The sequence below is a fragment of the Rhea americana genome, unplaced genomic scaffold, assembly GCF_003343005.1.
Source record: "Rhea americana isolate MKP2758 unplaced genomic scaffold, rheAme1 scaffold_189, whole genome shotgun sequence".
Lineage (NCBI taxonomy): Eukaryota > Metazoa > Chordata > Aves > Rheiformes > Rheidae > Rhea > Rhea americana.
In genome coordinates this window covers 1,390,028-1,410,738 of record NW_028186027.1, presented here as the reverse complement: position 1 = coordinate 1,410,738, position 20,711 = coordinate 1,390,028, and the positions used below count along the sequence as shown (strand labels likewise).

General features: G+C 38.7%; 2 protein-coding genes across 5 annotated transcripts in view; one reads left to right on the top strand and one right to left on the bottom strand.

The window, feature by feature from the left end:
- The window catches only part of KCTD20 (potassium channel tetramerization domain containing 20), a 28,230-nt gene extending 24,730 nt beyond the window's left edge, over positions 1-3,500 (top strand). For all 4 annotated transcript variants that reach the window (XM_085302273.1, XM_085302274.1, XM_085302275.1 and 1 more), the window contains one exon: positions 227-3,500. In XM_085302273.1, the coding sequence (XP_085158399.1) occupies positions 227-519 (293 nt within the window). In that variant the 3' untranslated portion in view covers positions 520-3,500. The remainder of the gene's footprint in view (positions 1-226) is intronic.
- A 1,049-nt stretch (positions 3,501-4,549) lies between these two features.
- Positions 4,550-19,871, bottom strand: STK38 (serine/threonine kinase 38). Its single transcript, XM_085302271.1, is given in 13 exon segments — positions 4,550-7,899; positions 9,012-9,106; positions 9,371-9,466; positions 10,222-10,345; positions 10,540-10,657; positions 11,199-11,260; positions 12,424-12,526; positions 13,657-13,811; positions 14,724-14,847; positions 16,607-16,690; positions 17,259-17,381; positions 17,534-17,585; positions 19,741-19,871. Coding segments are annotated over 13 exon segments (1,401 nt in total). The 3' UTR covers positions 4,550-7,765.
- Positions 19,872-20,711: the final 840 nt, after the last annotated feature.

Here is a 20,711-nt window from a genome sequence, read left to right as displayed (position 1 = left end):
CAGCCTTTGATTGTAATGACTACACACAATGGCTGCAACCTCATTCTAGAGGAAAAAAGTAGTTTTTCACAAGCCGGTAGTGGTAAATATGAAATATGAGCATTTGTCTAACAAGTTCCCCTGTCTTTCCCAGTCACTTCTATTTGGCCACTCTTCTGAGACCCGGTTGTCTCTTTGTGCAAGTCAGAAGAGCTTAGTGCAACTGACTGGCTGTCTGTGTTTTCAGGATAYCCCACCTGTAAAGAGAAGGTGAAGAGGAGGCCTGGTGGCCGGTCAGAAGTGATATACAACTACGTTCAACGGCCATTCATCCAGATGTCGTGGGAGAAGGAAGAGGGCAAAAGCCGTCACGTCGACTTCCAGTGCGTTAGGAGCAAATCTCTAACAAATCTAGTCACTGTGGGTGATGACGTTTCTGAGGACCACGAGATATTAATGCATCACCCCCCACAGGTAGATGAACTGGACAGGCTAAACGCACCGTTCTCCCAAATGGCTGTTAACGATCTACCAGATTAGTCATGGCTCAGGGCAGATAGGCCCACTTGATCTGGAAACATCTCAGCATAGTTTCCACCCAGGTGATGGAACAAACTCCTGCAAGGTGTTTTACCCTTGTTCATGCTCTTACTACRTTGTCTTATTTCAAGCATGTTAATAAAGAGCCACACTCCCTAGTCTAACTGTGCAATCAAAAGCAACGTCTCCTCCAACAGAAAGAAATGATGCTGTTTGCTTCCACTACAAAAACTTCCAGATTGGTGGGTGCTGAATCTTTTACCTAAACTTCTAAAAGAAGAGCAGAAGTATTTGGTATGAGAGAGAAAATTCCAGGCCTCTCAAGACAAAGCTTTCTTTTACCATTAGGCACTTAGGTTTGCTTTTGTGATAATTGGTTACAAAGGACCGAACATCAAAGCAAGACAGATTACACTCTTTCATCAACCAGCAGAAATGTAGCACTGTTGTGACAGCAAAATACTGAGTGTGGGGGAATCTGCTTACACTGCCACCTGGCTTTGCATCCAGTGATGTTGTACTGCTGTTTTTAGGAAAGATGAAACTAGTTTAGTAGGAAGCGTGTTCCTGTTCACAGGAATTTCCCCATATATACTTCTGCATAAGAGGGAATCGCACTGGTTTTAGGGATATTGTTTCCGTTCAGTAAAATGAGCAATCAGGCTGAAGGAAAAAGCCCAAAAAAAGACTCTAGTTGATATTTTACAAACTAAGTGAATCTGTTTAATAGTGAAATAGATGCAAGAAGCTCTCTAGAGGTGACTGTGCATGTTAAAGACTTGCAGTTTTCTTTTCCATCCCTCTGCTAAGCCAAACAAAAGCCAGCGGAGGAGCTCTCTGTACAGGCAGGCTAACAGCCAAGTAAAGCCCTTGGTCCCATCAGCCTTAGAGTTCCTGCTGACTTTCCAAGGAGTGCTCAACCCACAGGGCCCATTGCAGCTTTGAAAGGCCAGCTACTTTCTTCCCAGTCTGGAACCAGTTTTGCTGTCAGGCAGGTAAGAAATATCAATAATAAAGCAGCCTTCAACAAGGAAAATGCATGCATCTGGGAACAACTCTCCACTGCTGCTCTGAATATATTATAGTCTGTGGTTAAAGCTTTGTTCGCTTTGGATTCAGGACCGAAGGAGCTGTGACCGCAAGTATGTGATATAGTATAGAAGTCTTCCAGGCTGGTTCAGCTCAACTAGTTATCGTGGAGACTATCTGGTTCTGCTCCTGCAGTATGAAGTTTCCTGTAGACTTGCTTAACCCRCTGATTAGCACAGTGTTCAGTGCTGCCAGGTTAACTGGAATGGGCCTGCCTTACACATCTGTCATTTCTGAAGGCAGCRTAGATTTTCCATATGCAAAGTAGAGTTATAGGCACCTTAGGCATGATGTTGGTCCAAGGAAACTTTGAAATCCTTAAAAACAAATATGTAAAAGGAGAGTTAGTTCCCATGCAAATTTCCCAAGTTCAGGTCAGTTCTGCTTTTGCAACTGACTGCAGTTAAAACCTGTACTAATTAGACATCAAGTTACCTGGTCATACTTAGCAACATAGAGGCAAGTATCAGTCTAAATATTTAATCCTTTGTCAGGGTTGCTTCATCAAGCAGGTTTTAATTGTTCTTTAAAGATCTGTTTGCAAAATGTAAGGTAGTCTTAATAATAGTGAAGATTGTTACTGTTTTGGTGCTAAGGACATTTCTTTTTCCCTGTGTAAGTAACATGACAATATCAGACACAATTTACCTTAAAGATGTATGAATGCTACTTCAGTTAAAAAGCAATCAAAATCGTCTTTGTCAATGCGTATACTTGCTGATATATTTAGTTCCCGTCTGTATGGATACAGGTTCCATTATTTGCAATATTTCTGTTCTTAATTTCTTTCCTAAGTGCAGCAAATAAATTTCTTCTTTTTATAAGTGCCTATGGGAAGATTTCCAAAAGTGCTTAAGGCCCAGCTGAGTGTCCAAGGAGTTTAGATACCCAGGTTCCCCTGSCAACTTTTGAAAAATCCTCCTGCTGTGTCTTCAGATCAGGATGGAGAAGTGTCCTTAAGTGTCTGCAAAGAGGTGATGTAGATGGTGTGCGATCACTTTCCATTGTTTCTCTAGATGAGTTTCTAATTTTATAGTAGAGAAAGGTAGACATACGGAACATTAGCCTTCCAGCTGAGAGCCAGACCAAACCCATTACTTGCCCTGGTGATGAGCTGCTCCCCTAAGTCAAGCCAAGGAAGCAGTGAGCTTGCCCACCCAGCAGTGATGGAGCTTGATCCCTGGCCCTATCGGTTTTATGTTGTGTATTTATTTATTCAACAGTGTTAASTAAATGTGTATTGGTGTTGACTAGCTGGCTTGGAATTGGAGTTTTACACGTTATGCTCTGTTGACCCGAATGTGCATGGTTTTGAGCACTTCCCTGTACATTCTGACCTGCGTGGAGGTGCCAGATGCTGAGCGTCTGATACTGATGGCACCTTATGGGATCTGACAGCTAAGTAGCAAATTCAGGCACCACGCAATCCATCAAGAGGATTCAGTCAGCTTGTTAGAAGTAGCGACTCCAGGCACTTTACTGAAGCAGGATGTTGACTGAGGGACTGAGAGTTAAAGCCTCTCAAGGCCATGTAGTGACTTAGTGCTCTCTGTAAGTGGTCCTTCAGCGTGCAATGGGGAGAGAGGACTTTCATGCTCTACATGCACTGTTCTGCTGATACTCCAAAAGGCCACTATACTTTTATTGGCTTTCCCAAGTTATTAAAGGATTTATTTTTATTCTTTTTTTTTTTTTAGTAGAACAAAGTCCATTGGAATGCTAAATCAATCAAAAAAAAAATGTTTGCTTTTCCGCCTTTCTCTCATGGTCACCAACCATTCAGGTACAAGGTCAAGTTTTGTGTTGTTCCAGATATACTGAAGTGTTACCTGTGGTATTTACAAATCCCTGCAGATGTATGGTTTCTTTTCTGTATTAAAGTATAAATTATATGTGGCTTGTTTGGCTCTTTTAAGATTATTTTAAATACAGAGCAGGAGACTGGATAAGGAGGTAGATTGCCAGAAGGTTTTGCTTCCTTGCTTCACAAAGTAGATGAGGTTTGGGATGCAAAAGCCTTGGAATTTCGGAGAGCCTGGCCCCTTGGCAGCAACCTAGTGCAGCAGCTGCACAGAAGTGTTACTAYCTAGCGTGCTGAGGACCTTGAGAAAGTTTGCCAAGTGATTGTGCTGATATTTGGAAAGCAGCACATAACACAGGTATGAGACAATACTACTTAACCCACAAACTATGCAGCATATCAACAGGCCCCAGTGCTATTTTTGGTTAGCRTGCTGTGAAAAAGTCTCTTCTGCCTATTTCTGTCTTTGGAATAAAATAGCTTTGGAGCAAGTCTGGCTTTTCTTTCCATCTTCAGTATTGGACATGGTTCAAAGGCTCTTTTGCTAAAGCTTGAGAAAGAGGGTAGAGTTTGTGATTAAGGTGATAAGAATCCSATTTGGGTTTAAGTGGAATTACTGAGGTTAATGGTGCCATAAGTTTGTACTCAAAGGGGAACAGGCAAAAATGTGAAGTTGACTTTGGCTTGTTACAAACTGGTTGAAAAACTGAAGGGTCATATCTTCATTTCCACCACCACTTTCTCACTGCTTATTATCCCTTTTAAAAATAGAAACARGAAAGGATAAAAACCAGCTTGTGCTGAAGTTGGTAAACTGAAATGACATTTACACAATGCAGGCACCTAGGCATCAGTAAGGCCAGGGTCCACCCGCCTTTTGCCTAGAGACCAGGCACATCCTCCTGAGAAGTGCTAAACTCTTCTGAAGACTGGCAGTACTTTTTATCTTTAACAGGGTGATTATTTCTTCATATGTCTGCCGCGCATCTTTAGGAAATGCAGTCTTGAACCTGCGTTAGCTTTGCAGTCTCATATGCAAGCAGTTGATTCTGAAAATAGTCTCAAGCCGTCACTGATTCAAAGGAAAGCCTTCCCCAAGAGGGATTCCGGTTTGTAAAAACAAAAGCCTGTTAGCAATATTGTTTTAAGAGTTTTATTTATGCAACACAATGCAAAAATCGTTCCATAAAAAGTTGTCTCCCCCAGCATCACACACGACATCTGCCAAGTTTTACAGTGCAATTTAGTAACAGCTTTTAAGTATTTACAGAACACTTTCATTTTACACAATAAGGCAGAGTCAGGGCACAGTGATAAGAAACACTTGTAAGTGCAGTTTGGTGCTAGGCATGATACAGAGATGAACTGGCAGCATAACTCACATTCAGCTCCACTGGAAATTTAGCTTGGAATTATTCCTGGAAATTCCAGTTGGAAAAAAAAAATGCAAGAAAACAACTGCTTGCATCTTAAAAGAAAAGAAGAGCTAAAAGATACTTGATTTAGCAGCTAATGAAAAATATACACATAAACCAGCAGATAATAAAAATGTTTGGCTAATGTATAGAGGGGAATGGAACAGGCATACAAAAGTACTATGCTGTTAGCAGTGAAGTATGGATCCTAGAAACAAGACACTGTACTCATTACAGATGTTTACCAACACTAGGAAAAGGAAACAGGCTTATGATACAATTGCTAGAGAAAACCTACCCACAGAAAAGATGTCCAAGACTCCTTCCCAGAGGAGCATACTCAAAGATATCTACCTTGTACTGAAAGACAGAGGTGAGGTACCCAGGTGTTGTTTTTGTGCCTTTGAAAAAACTTTGCCTTTAACTCAAAAAAGGTGATAATGGGGTGGGGGAGTGAACAAGCTGAAATTTCAGAAGACAGTTTAAAAAACATGCAGTAAAAAATGCATAATACATATTACTATATTTTTTCCACAGCAAGTTATTACAATTCATAATTGTATAGCTTCTCTAATCTTTGGTATCTATAAATAAAACCACCACTCCCTTTAGTAAAGGGCTAATAATGCAACTACCATCTCAAAATCATTTACTCCTCATCCACAGCAGCTTTGAAGGGTTTTGCTTTTTTAACTGTAAGGCCCTAAGTTGTTAGGAGTTGAAAGAATTGTTTAGATATTAACAGCTCTTAATTTTCCAATGGTTTTCTAAGGCARCATTTTCAAATGGTTGAAAGAAACTGCAGGATAAGGAGATAGACCAGTTTGAGAAGCAGGTATCAGTTCTAGATTTTTTTAAAAATAAATAAGAAGGGGAGGAGAGGGTAGAAGATGGTATTATTGACTAGTCGATGAAAAGCCTGATCCTATAAATCATTACTTCAGTTAGCCCTTATTCTTAAGGGTAGCTCCAACTGACTACAGTGAGCCTGGTACTTATATTAAGGCTATTTTTGCAGATCCAGCTAATATCTAAACTGCTTATGGCATTTCATTTAACTCCTACAACACATAAAAGAAAAAAAAGCACAAAGGGTGTTCAGGGAGAGGGTGCTAACAAGTTACCACACAGCCTTAGCTATATACAATACTTTAACTCAACCCCCTACCCGTTCCCCATCAATCCTTCATGATGGCACTCAATTCAAAAGACATCTAGGTAGAAATGTCCTAAAAGCACCTATCAAAAAGTTTCACTACAATCCCATTTTCTTACTAACTTAGAAAAATAGGACTAAATGTAACTAAAAGCCACCCTGTCACTTTGAAACACTGCTTTAGTTTTGGGAGGGTTTTTTTTAAACAGCTTTTTTTTTTTTGTCTGTGTTACATACTTAGTGTTCAGCACCAATAAGAGTTCACAAGAACCTGAAACAGTTCAAATTGATACATGCTTTTAGAAACCTCATTAAATTAGAAAAAAAAATGCAAATTAAAGACTGGCACCAGTTAGGTCCAAAGGTTAATGTCTCCTGCCACTGGAGTGCAAAGCTAACTACAAAACAGGTTGAAAGCAGAGCTCAGGCTTATAGAAGGGAATTACCAAAAGCTTAACTGAGGAAGAATCCTCCCTCCCAAAATGCAATCATATTCTGAGAAAAGTTTAGGCAAAGAAAGGCACTTTGGGGTGCTGCTGGAGAGCATCCTGATCATAACAGCATGTGCTTTTATAAATTACATTAGGCAATAATCAAAGAGGAATGTGGTGGGTCCCATCTGCCAAAAGTGGCCCCAGGAGGCACTGTCTCTTTGGAAYGCTCCAGGGACAGACAGTTCAGCCATGACAGCAAGAGGAACTTGGGAAGGAAAAGCCAGAGATGCCCCATCACCAAGGCTTTTAAGGAATAATGTGATACTGCTCTGGTGGAAACCAAGCACAAGAATGCCACAAGTTGGTTTCACCTTTGAAAYGGATGAAAAGGCAGCGAATGCTAAGAGTGGCCAAAAGATGGCAGCAGCAGGAGCAGGAAGCCTCATGGCTGACCCAACTGCACACAATATGCCCACCAATGATCAGGTTAAATTAATTTCCCACCCTCTCTCTGCCCTAATTCCAGATCTGCCTGTGTTACCAGCTGCAGTTTTTATTATCTGCATTTTTTTTTGTGTGTGTCTCTCTCCATGCAGTAACCAAARCCTGTTACGCTTTGTGGCAAGAGACCTGTCTCTTACCACTGTTTAGGAGGAGGAAAAATAAAAAGTTACACAATTTTTTAATTTAGAAAAATATTAAATGACTTGAGGGTTGCTGTCTTAGTACCAAAAGTAAAGTGCACTGCGACTTGAGGCCATTGCAATAGAGTAAAGAAATGCTATTAAAAAGAGGCTTCCAAGTAGCATTATAAAAAACAGCACTACAAACTAAAGTTAAGGCAATATAAGTTGTGCCCTTCTGCTAGATAGTTTACTGGAGAGTTGTCTACCTSAAGCTTTAATTATTGCTTCATTTCYCCTGTACTGAAGTCCTTTGTCACTGGGAAAACAGTGCTGGCAGAGTTGGCAGACTGAGTATGTCACTTAATGCARGACTTGCAAACCAGTCCGTGCAAATATCACACACTTTGCAACATCAAAGTAAAGGTTTGCTCCCATCTCCTGATGGACTGTACAATCTGGCAAAGAATTTAAAAAGAAAATCTATTGCTCCTGAGGCAGCAAAACGTGCTGGCAGCACAGATGACAAACTTTTTGTGGAAGTTTTCAATGGCGCAGAAAGAACAAGTCCTTGGTAATAATCAGGGTGCGTAACAAATCCTCCTGAAATCTTCTCCAAGAGTCCATAGCCCTCATGTTTTCTTTAAAAAAGAAAAGTTGTTCTATGGGTAGAAACCCAGAGTAGACAAATGAAATCTCAAGGCTCAGAAGTCGTCCCCGGTAAAGACTTAYTACTTTCCTGCTTTCATATAGGATGGTATTGCTCCTCGGGCTGTCAGACCCTCAAAACGCTTGTAGGTGTAATTGATAAAAACCCAGTCTTTGTTCTTATAGTCAGTCTCTGGGTGGTTGCTTGTGGTGACTGTTAAGACGAAGAGAAAAGAGTTACCACTTAAAGTCTGAAGTTTATTTTCATACAACACGCTAGATTTTGGGGGAGGGGAAAGTACTTCTAAAGAAGCACCCTAGATCTAGGCAGTGCAGTTCAGTTCCGTTCTTCAAGCCCAACCCAGAAGAACTGCGGTGGTGTGCGGTTTTGAATAGGTTTTGACACATAGATACAAGGATCCTCCCAAGACTTTTATACCAAACCATATCTTCCCCTTCACGTTCCCCCCACCACATGAGGAGAGTTAGATATGCTAGCAAGTACACCGATAGTGCCAAGAGGTACTACCTCACAGCACYGGGCTCACAGGTCCTGCTGGGCTCACAGCTTCCTGGAAGCAGTGCTGCCCCTCACAGATGTCCTTCCTCAGATGGCTCCTAGCGTCATTCCCAAGTCTGCTTGCCATCTTCTGCTACCCAAGTTACAGCTCGCAGATATCTTTATCACCAGACTACCAGCTAACAATTTGATCGTGATAAATCTAGCATTTGCTATTTTAAGCCTCACGCATACACCCTAACAAATTAAATACCAGTGGCTCTATGGAAATGAACAGTAACACCATGGAAAGCATCAGTACTACACTGTTATCTTATCTCTTGCCACATATATCTAAAGAAAGCCAACGCAGTTGTCAGGCACTCCTACACTGCACTTCTGACTTATTATTAAACCAGAGTATGTACCATATAGCTCAATTACTGAGTAAGGCTGAGGAAGTAAGAGGCGTGTGGAAGAGCAAAGAGGACGTGTCATGAATTTTARTATGAAATGGTCTTCTAATGCCATTTATGCCTTTATCTTCTGCAGTGCATCAGCAGACCCCCACGAGCTTGACCCCTCATCCAATTTTCTCCAAACTCACTGCAAGCTCACTGTACAGAAAATCTCGCAGGGTATAGCCACTGCCAGTAAGTTAACATTTGTAACACCCCAAAGCAGAACATAATTAACTCTTACTCTGAACTTTCTATTGCTTCGTAGTAAGATATAGTAAGATCTTGGGATTCTCTGGTAACAGGAAAGTTTCTTCTTCTCCAGTAGAATAATGCAAGACTGTTTACATGCAGAATCAAAGCATTTACCTGTTGGTTTAAGGATATCAGATTCTGGGAATTCATCAAAGTTTGAGGTGTCATCAATGCTTTTAATTTCTATCGAAATTGCAGCAGGTCTCTCTCTGCCAACAGGAGCAGATTCGGCATTAGAATTTCAAAGGTAAAAGAAAGCAGGACTCAAACATGTCCWATTTTTCAATAGACTCAAAGACTGAAGGTACCTAAACCTTAGCAAACTTGGATCAAGGCCCAAACTATTCTCACCGACATCTAGATACCATAGAGAACTCCTCCCATGTCACTCAAGCTGCTCATTTCTGCTGAACAAGACTAGCTTTAAAGAGTTCATACAGAAGAGCAGCTGCCTTTTCTGCAAGGCATCTTACCTGATATGCTCCCAGTCAACCCCTTCAAAGAACAGGTTACTCTTTATTTCCTCCACACCAGATGCACCAATTCTGTGCTCCCATTCACAGCAAAATCTGAGATGGAAGGAAGAATGAAAATGAAGGAAGAATGAAAACAAAAGCATTCCATTTAGAAATGGAACAGCTTTCTGAACTGATGCTCCTATGGTTTCTTAACAACTTGTAAATGGAGAAGGTTAAGAACTCCCACTGCAAAAATAACAAAGCTATGGTCAGGAATGTCATGTCAAATGCTGCAGTTAAGATGCAGTATTCTTTCACAACAGGGTCGTGCCTTTTCAGGACCAGTACAGAGCAGGAAAACATATAAAGCCTAATAAGCTAGGTATTTATATTTTTGTCCTAAGAACAGATTAGTGACTGAAAATATTAGGTGCACTGGAGGGGGTGGGGTAGGAAGAGAAAGAGCAAGTCAGCATGCACTAGGATATGTTTGTATGCTCCAGTACATACAATGTCAAAATCATTGCTATGTTAAGATGCTAGCTCTGGCAAAAAGATCTACTCACTTCCAAGAGAAGCCTGTAGAAAAAATAAAGAGCAGAAACATTCAGATTTTGCCAAACTAGCAGCACTTAGAGGAGAGCTCCTTTTTAGCACAATGCAGTCAGGGCTCCACTAAATTAACACTGAAACACAAATATATTTGATTTGGGAGCTCAGCAGTTGATGCATGTGCATAACAAAATAAGTAGCACTTTTAAGCATCAGTTTTTTTGAATGTGAAACCACATATGAGAGGTATTTAGTACAGTTTACATGACAAGAAAATTAGTAATATATTAATTGGTAAACCATATGACTGGCACCTTAAAATAAGATCTTTTGCTTTATCAGATATCGGAACTTCTGGAGGAAACGTGAGAGTCTCTTTCCAATTCATTACTTTCTTGTAAGTTTCTTGAGGAGTCTCAGAACAGAAAGGAGGATAACCTGAAAAGAAAAAAAAGTAGTATCCTTTATAATGCAAAAGTAGTTCCTATAACTCCTAAAATCTACACTGCACCAGTCAGAACACCCTCAAAAACCACACAAGGAGCGTATGCTTTGAGACTGACTACAAGCACACAAAGACAGCTGATAATCTACAACTCCTGCTTAAAACTAGTGCACTGCCTATTTCTTACCAATTAACATCTCATACATGATGACCCCGAGTGACCACCAGTCACAAAGCTTGTTGTATCCAGTCTGCATGAAAACTTCAGGAGCAATGTAATCCGGGGTTCCCACAGTAGAAAAAGCCTGAAACAAGTACCTTCAGTTACACATCTTTACAGAAAACTGCCTGCTATGGAAATGGGAGCTTATGCAAAAATGGTAATTTTGCAAAAGACTCCAGATTCTCTGTTAAATCTTTAGCAAAGTTGTTTAGAGCTCTTATTTCAAGATATGTAGAAACAAAATCAACACTCAACTGAAGAAGTCTGAAAACACCTTCACACAAACAAGGAAAGTTATCATTGTCTACATACAGCTGGGAATGGGCCGTTAACCTATTGTTTTATTGAAAGCAGCAAGAACTCTTAGTTTTAGCTAGAAGGCATCATATATCAAAGTAACCAACTATGGCAGCCCCTATCTCAGGCCCATATGTCACCAGCTCTTTGTCATATGGATGAAGGACAAATTAGAGTCACTCCCCTTTTTAAGAGAAACAGCAAAATCTTCTATATTTCATCGTGGTTTAGAAATCTGACAAGAATTCGTGCCATTTAAATATCTGCACCATTTGAATGCAACAGGCTCAGCAGAGAATATTTCCAAACAGATGAAGTGTACTTACCAACTGACGTCTATTTCTCTTCCAAGTTTCTGCTTTCCTCTTGGAATTCATGTTCTGGAAAGCTAAAGGGGGTTGGAATGTATGTGACTGAATGCTACTGGTCATCCCACATACAGTCTTACCCCCAAACCACTGCACTGCTTAAAATCTCCTTCCCAACATCAAAAAAGTAGCCAGGTCCTGGACAAACCACCCAGGTTGTATTCAGCTGTGCCAGGAAGAGGTTACAGTCCCCAGGTGCTCATCACTGGCCCCTACAGCCAAAGGTTACTATCATCCAGATGCTAGAGCTATTTGTAGAAGCACACCCCAATTCACTTCACAGAAGATGAGCAAAATTAAGCAGAGATGAACTAGTAAAACTTCCCTAACCTTGCCTTGCTCATTTTACCTGGAACAATCTAGGGGTGCCTACATGGCACCTCCAGAAGATTGAAGTGATCAGCACCCAGACAGCTAACAGTTAAGAGCAAGCAAGGGATGTAACCTCTTCTGCCAGTACAGATGGCTGCAAAGAGCACATCTGTCAATACCTTAAACTCAACAACAACTTCCAAACCCATAACTGCTACATATACATTTTGAGTACAATTAATTAAGTGTTATCAAGACTTTCATTGGAGAACTATGCTTTCAAAGGCTTTTTTACACTTTAGGATCAAAGTTACTCTCCTTGAGAAAATATCTGAATGTTCAAAGAGACTCTGATTGCACTTGTTAACTTAAGTAACACATGAAATACAGCTAGCATCTACCAAGTCACACTTAAAGTTTTCATCTGAGGTTTATTACACRTGGTAAGGAGGGCTACAGCAGAGGTCTATCTGACAGATTAACTTCTCAAAATGCAGACTCCAAGCAGTCAAATAACTGTCTCACACTTAGAAATGTTCCAGCAGGGTTTGCTCTGTTCAGAGATGTGTTTAGCTAATTAGACAGTTACAGTAATTTTTTCTTTTTTGGCTAGCTATATATATATAGACAATATTCCCCCTATAACAGCTTCACAATTTAAACTCAAGTGAGAATTCAGTCATCTGCTGCTTGCATACATGAAAGTAACAAATTATTTTTATGAAGATGTTTTACAGAAAATCAAAACTACACCTTAAGGTACAATGTTGATTATTAGACACCATCTGTGGCATTCTAAGCTCAAACTAAAATCAGTTATGTCAGGCCCCAAGAAGTACACAGATACTGCTTCTGAAGCCAAATAACTTACTGAAGTCACTGGGAAGACTGTGGTTCAAGTTTCTATAAAACTCTGTTCTGTGAGCTTTCTTTAGTCCTGTGCACAGACCGAAATCCGATAGTTTCACGTGGCCCTAGAAATGAAAAGGCCCCAAATACAAAAATGAGACATTATCATAATGAGTATATTTTTCTACTTCTTCACCTTCATTTTGTGTAAGAAGTACATGCAGTGTTTTGGTTTTTCTTGTTTTAGCCTAAGACTTGTTGTGTACACAGAATCAAGCTATTAATACGTTCCTCACTGCTAACACAGAAAGCCCAGGAGCCATTTACTTCTCTTCCAAGAAATCTCTGCTCCTGCAAGCTATTGACCACTTTAAACTGAGGGCTGATGACTGCTTCAGACTGAAAGCAAATGTCTCCAGAGGGAGCTGTAGTCCCTGGATTTTGCATTAACACTGCTAGATAGGAGGAAGAATCACCTTAAGGTGAGTTACTGGATCTGTCCTAGTGCATAATTTAAGACCACGCTGACTGTGTGGAATTTTTTCTTCCAAAATTAAAACTAACATCATTTTTCAAACCCTGAATTTATCTACATCTAGATTTACACATACTGAACTAAAACAGTAATTGAGGCAATGCATTATTAGCAGGCTAATACTAAAAGGCAAGTATTTACCTTTGGCCAGCTTTTCCAAGCAAGCTAAATTTTAAGCAAACTTGTCGTTGGCAATAGGAGAATAATGAAATAGGCAAGCTTTCAGCAAACTGCCAGCAATAAACATCTAGAAGCAACCAAGTAACTTGACTAGCCTTCCAAAATACGTCCTTATTCCAAGACAGAGAATAGCTCAGCATTCACGCTTGCTAATGCAGTAGCTACATCCTTCACATTTGCTATGATCATCTTCTCAATAGTTGGGAAACATGTGCATAACAGATGTGAGACCAAAAGGAAACATCTTGACTAAGAGGGGAGAACTGAAACTGAATATATGTTTTAAATTGCAGCTGAAATAACCAAAAATAGCTGAAACAACTGTCACAAGAAAATACATCCTAAGTGAATTACTAATACAATTGAGGGTGGAGAGGTCCATCTTTTTTTCCCCAGGGATATGGCAGAGATGCCCTTGAAGGTTAGGAGGAAGAAGGCTAAATAAGAAGCAGTGATTCCTTTCACAATTCTCAACACTAGTTCAGGTCAGTATTAAAAGTTACAAGACCTGTATACTACTACCAAGTGGTTAGTACATACCTTGCTATCCAGAAGAAGGTTGTCTGGTTTGATGTCGCGATGGATAAAACCCAGCTGATGAATAGAATCAATGGCTAGCACAGTCTCAGCTATATAGAACTGTGTCTCTTCTTCTGTTAGGGTATCTTTTTTCATCAACAATGTCATCATATCACCTAGAAGCCAGCCCCACAAAGAGCAAAGGTAAATACAAACTAATACATGAGCGCCAGTCTCCCTAATTTTGAGGACATTTACAAAAAAAATAACTAAGCTATTAAAAATCTCATGAAATCTAAACTCATCTTTTATAAAGTAGTAAATACAGTTGCCCAGCACTTATGTGATTTAGCAAACTTTTGTTTTGCTTTGAATCACTGTAGGTGGACAGGCTTGCTCTGTAGTTGCATTAAAGTTCTAATAAGACAGCTAAATAGCATGAAATACCTGTAGAAATATCCCTTAAATAAGAGTCAGCTATGTACAACCATTCCTGACTGCATAACTGGATCACAGATTAAAACACATACTTTTGGCTACAGAGCTGCTACAAAAAACAGACTGCTTTCGTGCAGCATCGTATCAGAAAGCATTCTTGTGGTTTCATTAGTCACATATATTACATGTTTTTCAGTATGACTTTCTTGTGAAGTTAGCTACAGTAGTGTTATCATTGGAGGACGAACATCTTCACCCTTTGAAAAAAAAAGGGGTGATCTTGATCTTGAAAGTTATTTCTGCTGCAAGCCAGCTAAAAGCAAAGGGACAGAAAATTAAAAGCTGGTTATGGTTCTGTGGACAGCCATCACACAGTAAGGATACCCAGCAGAACATTAAGGCCAATCATCAAACATCTGCAGCTAGTAGATGCAAGCAGGTAACTTCGAACCTGACCCAACAAAGAGCTCAGCACTCTAACTCTTAAAAGCMGAGAGCTTTAGGAGTGATTTGTTTCTTCACAAAGTAATGTCCAGTACAGACAGCGCTGTATGGTACTCTAGTCCTAGTAATAAAAGACAAGATTTGTAGTTAAGAGATTAGACCTCAACAGAACAAGAGAAAAATAACCTTTTATTTCAGGTAATTACCTCCAGGCAGGAACTCCATGATAAGGTAGAGGTTTAGCTTGTCCTGGAAACTATAAAACATTTTCACAACCCACAAACTGTCTGCTTCCACTAGAATGTCCCGCTCTGCACGAATATGGCCAACCTGCAGATAMAAGTATGCATTTGATTAATGACAAGCCTATGTTTTACTAGATAAATTTATTTCATAGACAATTCAAGTATTATTTTGAAAAGCACTAAATAWTGAAAATACAACAGTCAAAACTTCTGCATGAAAGCAAATACCTTAAAAACATCAATGGGTTCACCACTCAAATATTTTTTTTTCAGGTAACAAAATAGCATAGTACCTTTAAAAATGGACTCACAAAGCTTGTTTCTGACAGCAGAAAGATGAGCAGCTTTGATTAAACTCACTGCCATATTTTTCAAATGATCTAATTTTTTTAATCTGATATTCCACTGAATACTTTCTTTTCATTCTACAGCATGAAGTTTTGAAAGACCATTTACTTTCAAAAACTTCTACTGGAAAGCTTMTAGGGACTTTTTTGAGACAAGCAAAAGCTCAAGCTAGAGAAACTGAAACCACCTTACTGAACAATGAGGTTCCAATAGAAAGATAACTCCACATCTACATTTTACTCTTTTAACTGTTAAGAAGTTTGGGTCCCCTTCAAGTCACAACTGTACATGTGATATGCGACACTACAAAAAACACAACTACTTGGATAACAGGCCAGTCCAAAACACAATTTATTACCACATGAAGAATCAGGAGACAGAAAATATAAGTTACAGAGTTCTGAGAAACATATGGTTGATTATATAAGCAGGTTAATCCTATATACAAAAATATCCCATTTTTTCTGCTCTTTAAAGAACTAACTCTTTTCTAAACAGKTAATATGTCCTTCAAATATGGCTTCAGCCTACTCCCACAGATTTAGACCAGAGCATTTATTTAGCAGTGCTGCATAAAGCTCATGTGTGAGCACATGGGTGCTTGTTTTTTAAACATGTACTTTGAGAAATGGGAACCAGTTCCTGAGTTTTATGCAACACACACAGAGCACTTCCTAGATTAATCCCAGCGCTGAACAAGAAATGATTATTTTAGACCACTGTATTCTCAGAAGTACTGTCAGAGGAAAGCCTTAAAATGTTAAATGCCAATACTTTGGACATCCCTCAATTAAGTCAAAACAATTCCAGCAGTCATAGCATTTTAATATTTACATCTGATTCCGTAAGTGAGAAATGCTGTAAACCACTGATCTAATGTGTGTGCTGAGGCATTTGCATGTGATGATAAAAAGACATATAATGTACCTCATAAAATGAGGAAAAGGAATGTAAGTCAGACATATACAACTGTCCTTTTGTTGCGTTTGAAAGACAAATCTAGTTCTTCGAAAAACGATCTGCTTTACCATSTTTTCAAGTACAAACTGAGTTCAGTCCTACCCGACTTCAGACTGAAGAGCATCTAAGAAAAGTGTTACAATTGTGGCATCCATTAAGACTAAGCAAGGCATTGCAGGCAACTGAGCATTCAGTTACAAACCATAGTGTATATTTATAGCTTGTCATCACTACTGTAACCCTATTTAGATGAAAATTACGTATTCTTCAAATTTTTGTTACAAAAAGAGCTAAAAAAAAAAGGAAAAGAAAAGCGAGTTGAGAGAAGCCACTAGATGATTGGTCCTTGTGAATTCATATGAGATTTTTATGTTCTAGTCCCTCGATTAAAAAAGACAGACAAAAATATCAGCAGAAGTTTTTAACTATGAAACATAGACTACAGGTACCCATTACTCCTCACCACAAACGACAATTACTTCCCAAAGTCATCTAAAACAGGGTTGATAATGTTGCTACTTAATAYGGTTATTCACCTGCTCTTTTTCAAGCATATCAGCTTTGCGTAATATTTTCATTGCATAAACATGTCCTGTATCTTTCTTCTGGACAAGTCGCACCTGGAAAGTATGCAAAAATTTGAGTCAAATACACCATTAGCACCGCAACTATTCCTAAATTGAATATCAAGCCCTTAAAACAGGTGTTTGGCCTCTTTCTGGAAGTCATATCAGATTGATAAAAATGAGTATTACTTAGTGCATAGTAATGGCATACAAGTTCTGTTAATTCTAGGATATCAAATCATTTTAATACAGAYGATACATTCAGCAACCACTCAACTGAATTAGATGGTCCAAAGCCATTTTCCCTGAAAAAAAGCCACCTCAATACTAAGCGCCCCTTCAGTTCTCATTGTTCTATAAAACCAGCCCCAGAAGGTCTGAATTCAAAGTACACCGCCCAACTTGCATTTAGGTTGCCCATCAAATCCTTTTCAACAGCATTAATATTCATTTAAAGCACAATGTTTTTATGCCAGAATTGAATARGCATAAAGACAAATACATGCAACTGTTGAACTAAACCAATCTGCAATTATTGCACAATTTATCTTTGACTTGTGTAAACTGTAAGTCTTCAACAAGTATCAGTGCCTTTTGAAAGCAGTCATCTTTTCTGGTTTACCTCTCCAAATGCTCCTCTGCCGATTACTTTTAAAGACTCAAAGTCTTCCAAACCCAGCCTTGTTCTCTTTAGGCGAAGAAATTCTGTTTCCTTCTGTGCATGTGCTGACCTCCTAATTCTCTTCTGAAGTTTACAAAAAAGGCACAATAAGAATTCTGCAGTTAGGTTCTGTACAGATATGACAGCAATCCAAGTAAAGGTGTTAGATCTCCATTTATAAAAGCAAATCACTTGTATTATCTAACCATTAAAATCATTTTTTCCATATTCATTACCTCTTCATCTTTTAAGCCTTCTTCTTCCATCATTTGTTCTAGCTTCTTTTGTCTAAAGCAGAGACAGAAATTAAGAAAAAGTTGAATCTTTAATATTTTTTTCTTAATCACATGCACATACCCAACACCTCCAGCTGTGCTGCTGTGAAAAGAGGATGTAATGCCAGCAAATAACAAGTAGTGTAAATGATCAGCTATATAAAAGAGAGTCAGAAGTAAGATTAGTTTTGAAGAATCTAACCTTACAGTTTTACTGCTATAGCTCTGTTCTCCTTAATTTCAAAAATTTAAACCTGCCTGCCTGGAATTTCAGTCACTTAAGGCCACAGCCATATAAATATTTAAACACTGTAGTCTCCTTTATTCCCAGGAGAATTAAGCTGTCCAAAAACTTTTGTGRATCTGCATTGTAGTATCTCTGCATCTCAAACTCACCATATGCAAAATGAGAAAAAGTTTCTCTCAACTTCCTAATACTTGAGATGCTCAAAATACTTGGGAAGAGGGAACATGTCACTACACATTCTCTAAAGACTATTTCTTCCCTTCAGAGAGTATGTCAAACCTTAGTACAAAATGATTATATGGGAGCAAAAAAAGAAAAGGAAACAAGACTTCAGATGGGAGAATGGCTTCAGGGAACATTTGTTATGATTATCTGGTGGGAACTTTTCCCAGCACTGATCACATCAGTAGCTGGCTGAAGTAAGTTTTTGTGCGTGTTTGTTTTTTTGGTATGACATTAAGAGCATATTAAATAATTCCTTCTTTTTATGCAAGTCATTCTTTGCACAATCCCCTTCCGGTCTCCTATGCTACTGAGCAGCTGCTACTATGTGATAGTATTGTGGGCTACTGCTTCCAGAATCCAGCACATTTAAATTGATTTGCCCTTATTTAAGTACACAGTCTGCACTGTCCAGTCATCACATTTCACACTCAAAACAGTGACTCAAGGCAACAGAAGAGGACCACTACTACAGTGTACAACATTAAGTAGCTCAGAATGACTGAGCAATGCTGAAGTTCTCCTAAATATCCTTAATAAGTCCTATCTGCACTTCAGAATACATTTATCAATGCTATTGAAAGTCTAAAYTGCACATCCACAAGCACATGTTAAAAACCACATAACTTATAAAAGCCCATTATATTTCTTCAGAAAAAAATCTTGGTCTTCAACAACAACAGCTGTCATTGAGGTTTTGGGAGTAGAAAGCAATACTCATAACACAAAGCAAGAACTATACRAAGAGAAAGCAATGAATTAAATCAGTGATATTTTTCTGTTTTCTCTCATTATTAATTTGAAGTCTTGGAGAACTTGCTATTTATTTCTAAATTGCTTCTTCATTTCTGCCATTCATGTAGTTAGCAGACATTGCATTTGGATCAAGTTATCTTTTTTAGCTCTAAGTCTGAAAGCAAAGGAACACCAAATCCTTCTGAAAATTCCAATTATAGACTACAAGTTGAGAATACACAACAGTCTCAGTGCTACATTTTGAGGGTGTTCAGCAAATTAGAAGGTTCCAATCAAAGGAAAACAAAAATAATACATCTCAGTTAAATCACTTTATATATTTTGACTGATATATGTCAATGGATGTGATAAATTCAGCTAATTCACAGGCAAGAAGTTAGCACGAAATGACATTAAATGACATCCATATAGCAATCGCTCATTGCCTTTGAAAAGATTAAGCTTCCCTTACCAGCTGACTCTATGACAAATTACAACCCAAAATGAAATTGATGCCATGGGATTTCAGTTACAACCAGAGACATCAGAAGGTAAGAAATCACAGAACAGAAGTAGACAGGATAAGCATTTGGAAATGCTGAGTTTTTACTTCAGCATTGTACCTGAATGACTCTGAAGTTAGTTTCTATTTAGTCGTATGATCAAATATACACTTTTTAAAMCCTGATGACCATCACCTCACTTTTGCATTTGCAAGCATGTTTCAGGTTATTTCAGAAGAGACTCAAAAAGCTCCAGCCTAAACTACACTGGGATCCAGAAACCCAGCAGTTGCCTCTGGATGCTCACGCCAAGCCACATCTAGGTACTATTCTCATGAGTTTAGGTACCTGCTCAGCAGAGATTTTCTGGTTTTGCTTTGGACACAGATAGCTAAAAAAATCAGTTAATGTTTCTGCTGGGGTCTTAACCAATGTAGAATAGAAGCAAGAAAGATTTTTACCTCATCTCCCGTTCTTCATGCTGTGCAATGAGATTGCTRTAGAAGTTTTCTAATGTCACCTTTGTCATTGTAACTCGCTCCTTGGTGTGATTACTCATGGATGAGCAGGGTGTTGGGCCTGTCATTGCCATGGCTATTAGAAAAGAAAAAGGGAGGAAACATTTGACATTAGAAATGCCAAATAATCTTCAAATGAGAACTATAATCAATTAAGCAATGCTGAATCACAGAGGCCAGAGCTAAATTTTAGTATTATCAGCAAAACAAGTAATAAAGTCCAGTTGTATAAGCTACAACCAAGTAGAGAAAAAAAAATCTTACAAAATAAAGGTACAAGTCAAACTTCCTGTTTTGAACATTTTTGATCTGAAAATAAGAGGGAAGGAAACTTAAGAAACATGATGCCTCAAAACYCACAATTTTAGGCAGTGCTGCAAATGTTTTGTACTTCTCCCAATATTTTCTCCCTATCATTCATAAATACTAAGAATTCAAAAACATCACACTGAAACATCTAATCCAGAAGTTCCTCTTCCTTTGACCCTTGCAGAAATAAAACCATCAGTTGCATGCTATCTCCTCTACTGTGAATCCTGAAAGTTATCCTGATAAGGGAGTAATTGAGAAAGAAAAAAAGGCATTTAGTTGCTTAAAACAAACAAACAGCAAATACTAGTTTAAGCATCCTTTATTTACACTGATTTTTTTTTTAAGAACTATATCAGAATACACCAATTCCATCTTGCCGCACAGCATATTTACAGCCTAACTCTGCTTTCTAAAATACATTCAAATTCAGAAATATCAAAGGCAAAATTATATTTTAGTCTACACTTACCAGTCACAATGTAACTGAAGTTTTCAGCTACTACTAGAAATTTCAGACAAACCTAAGTTAGACACGCTTCCCCTTTTTTCAATATTTAGGTGCTAGCAAAATTGGATTTTGCCTGTGTACTTTTTGCAGTTAT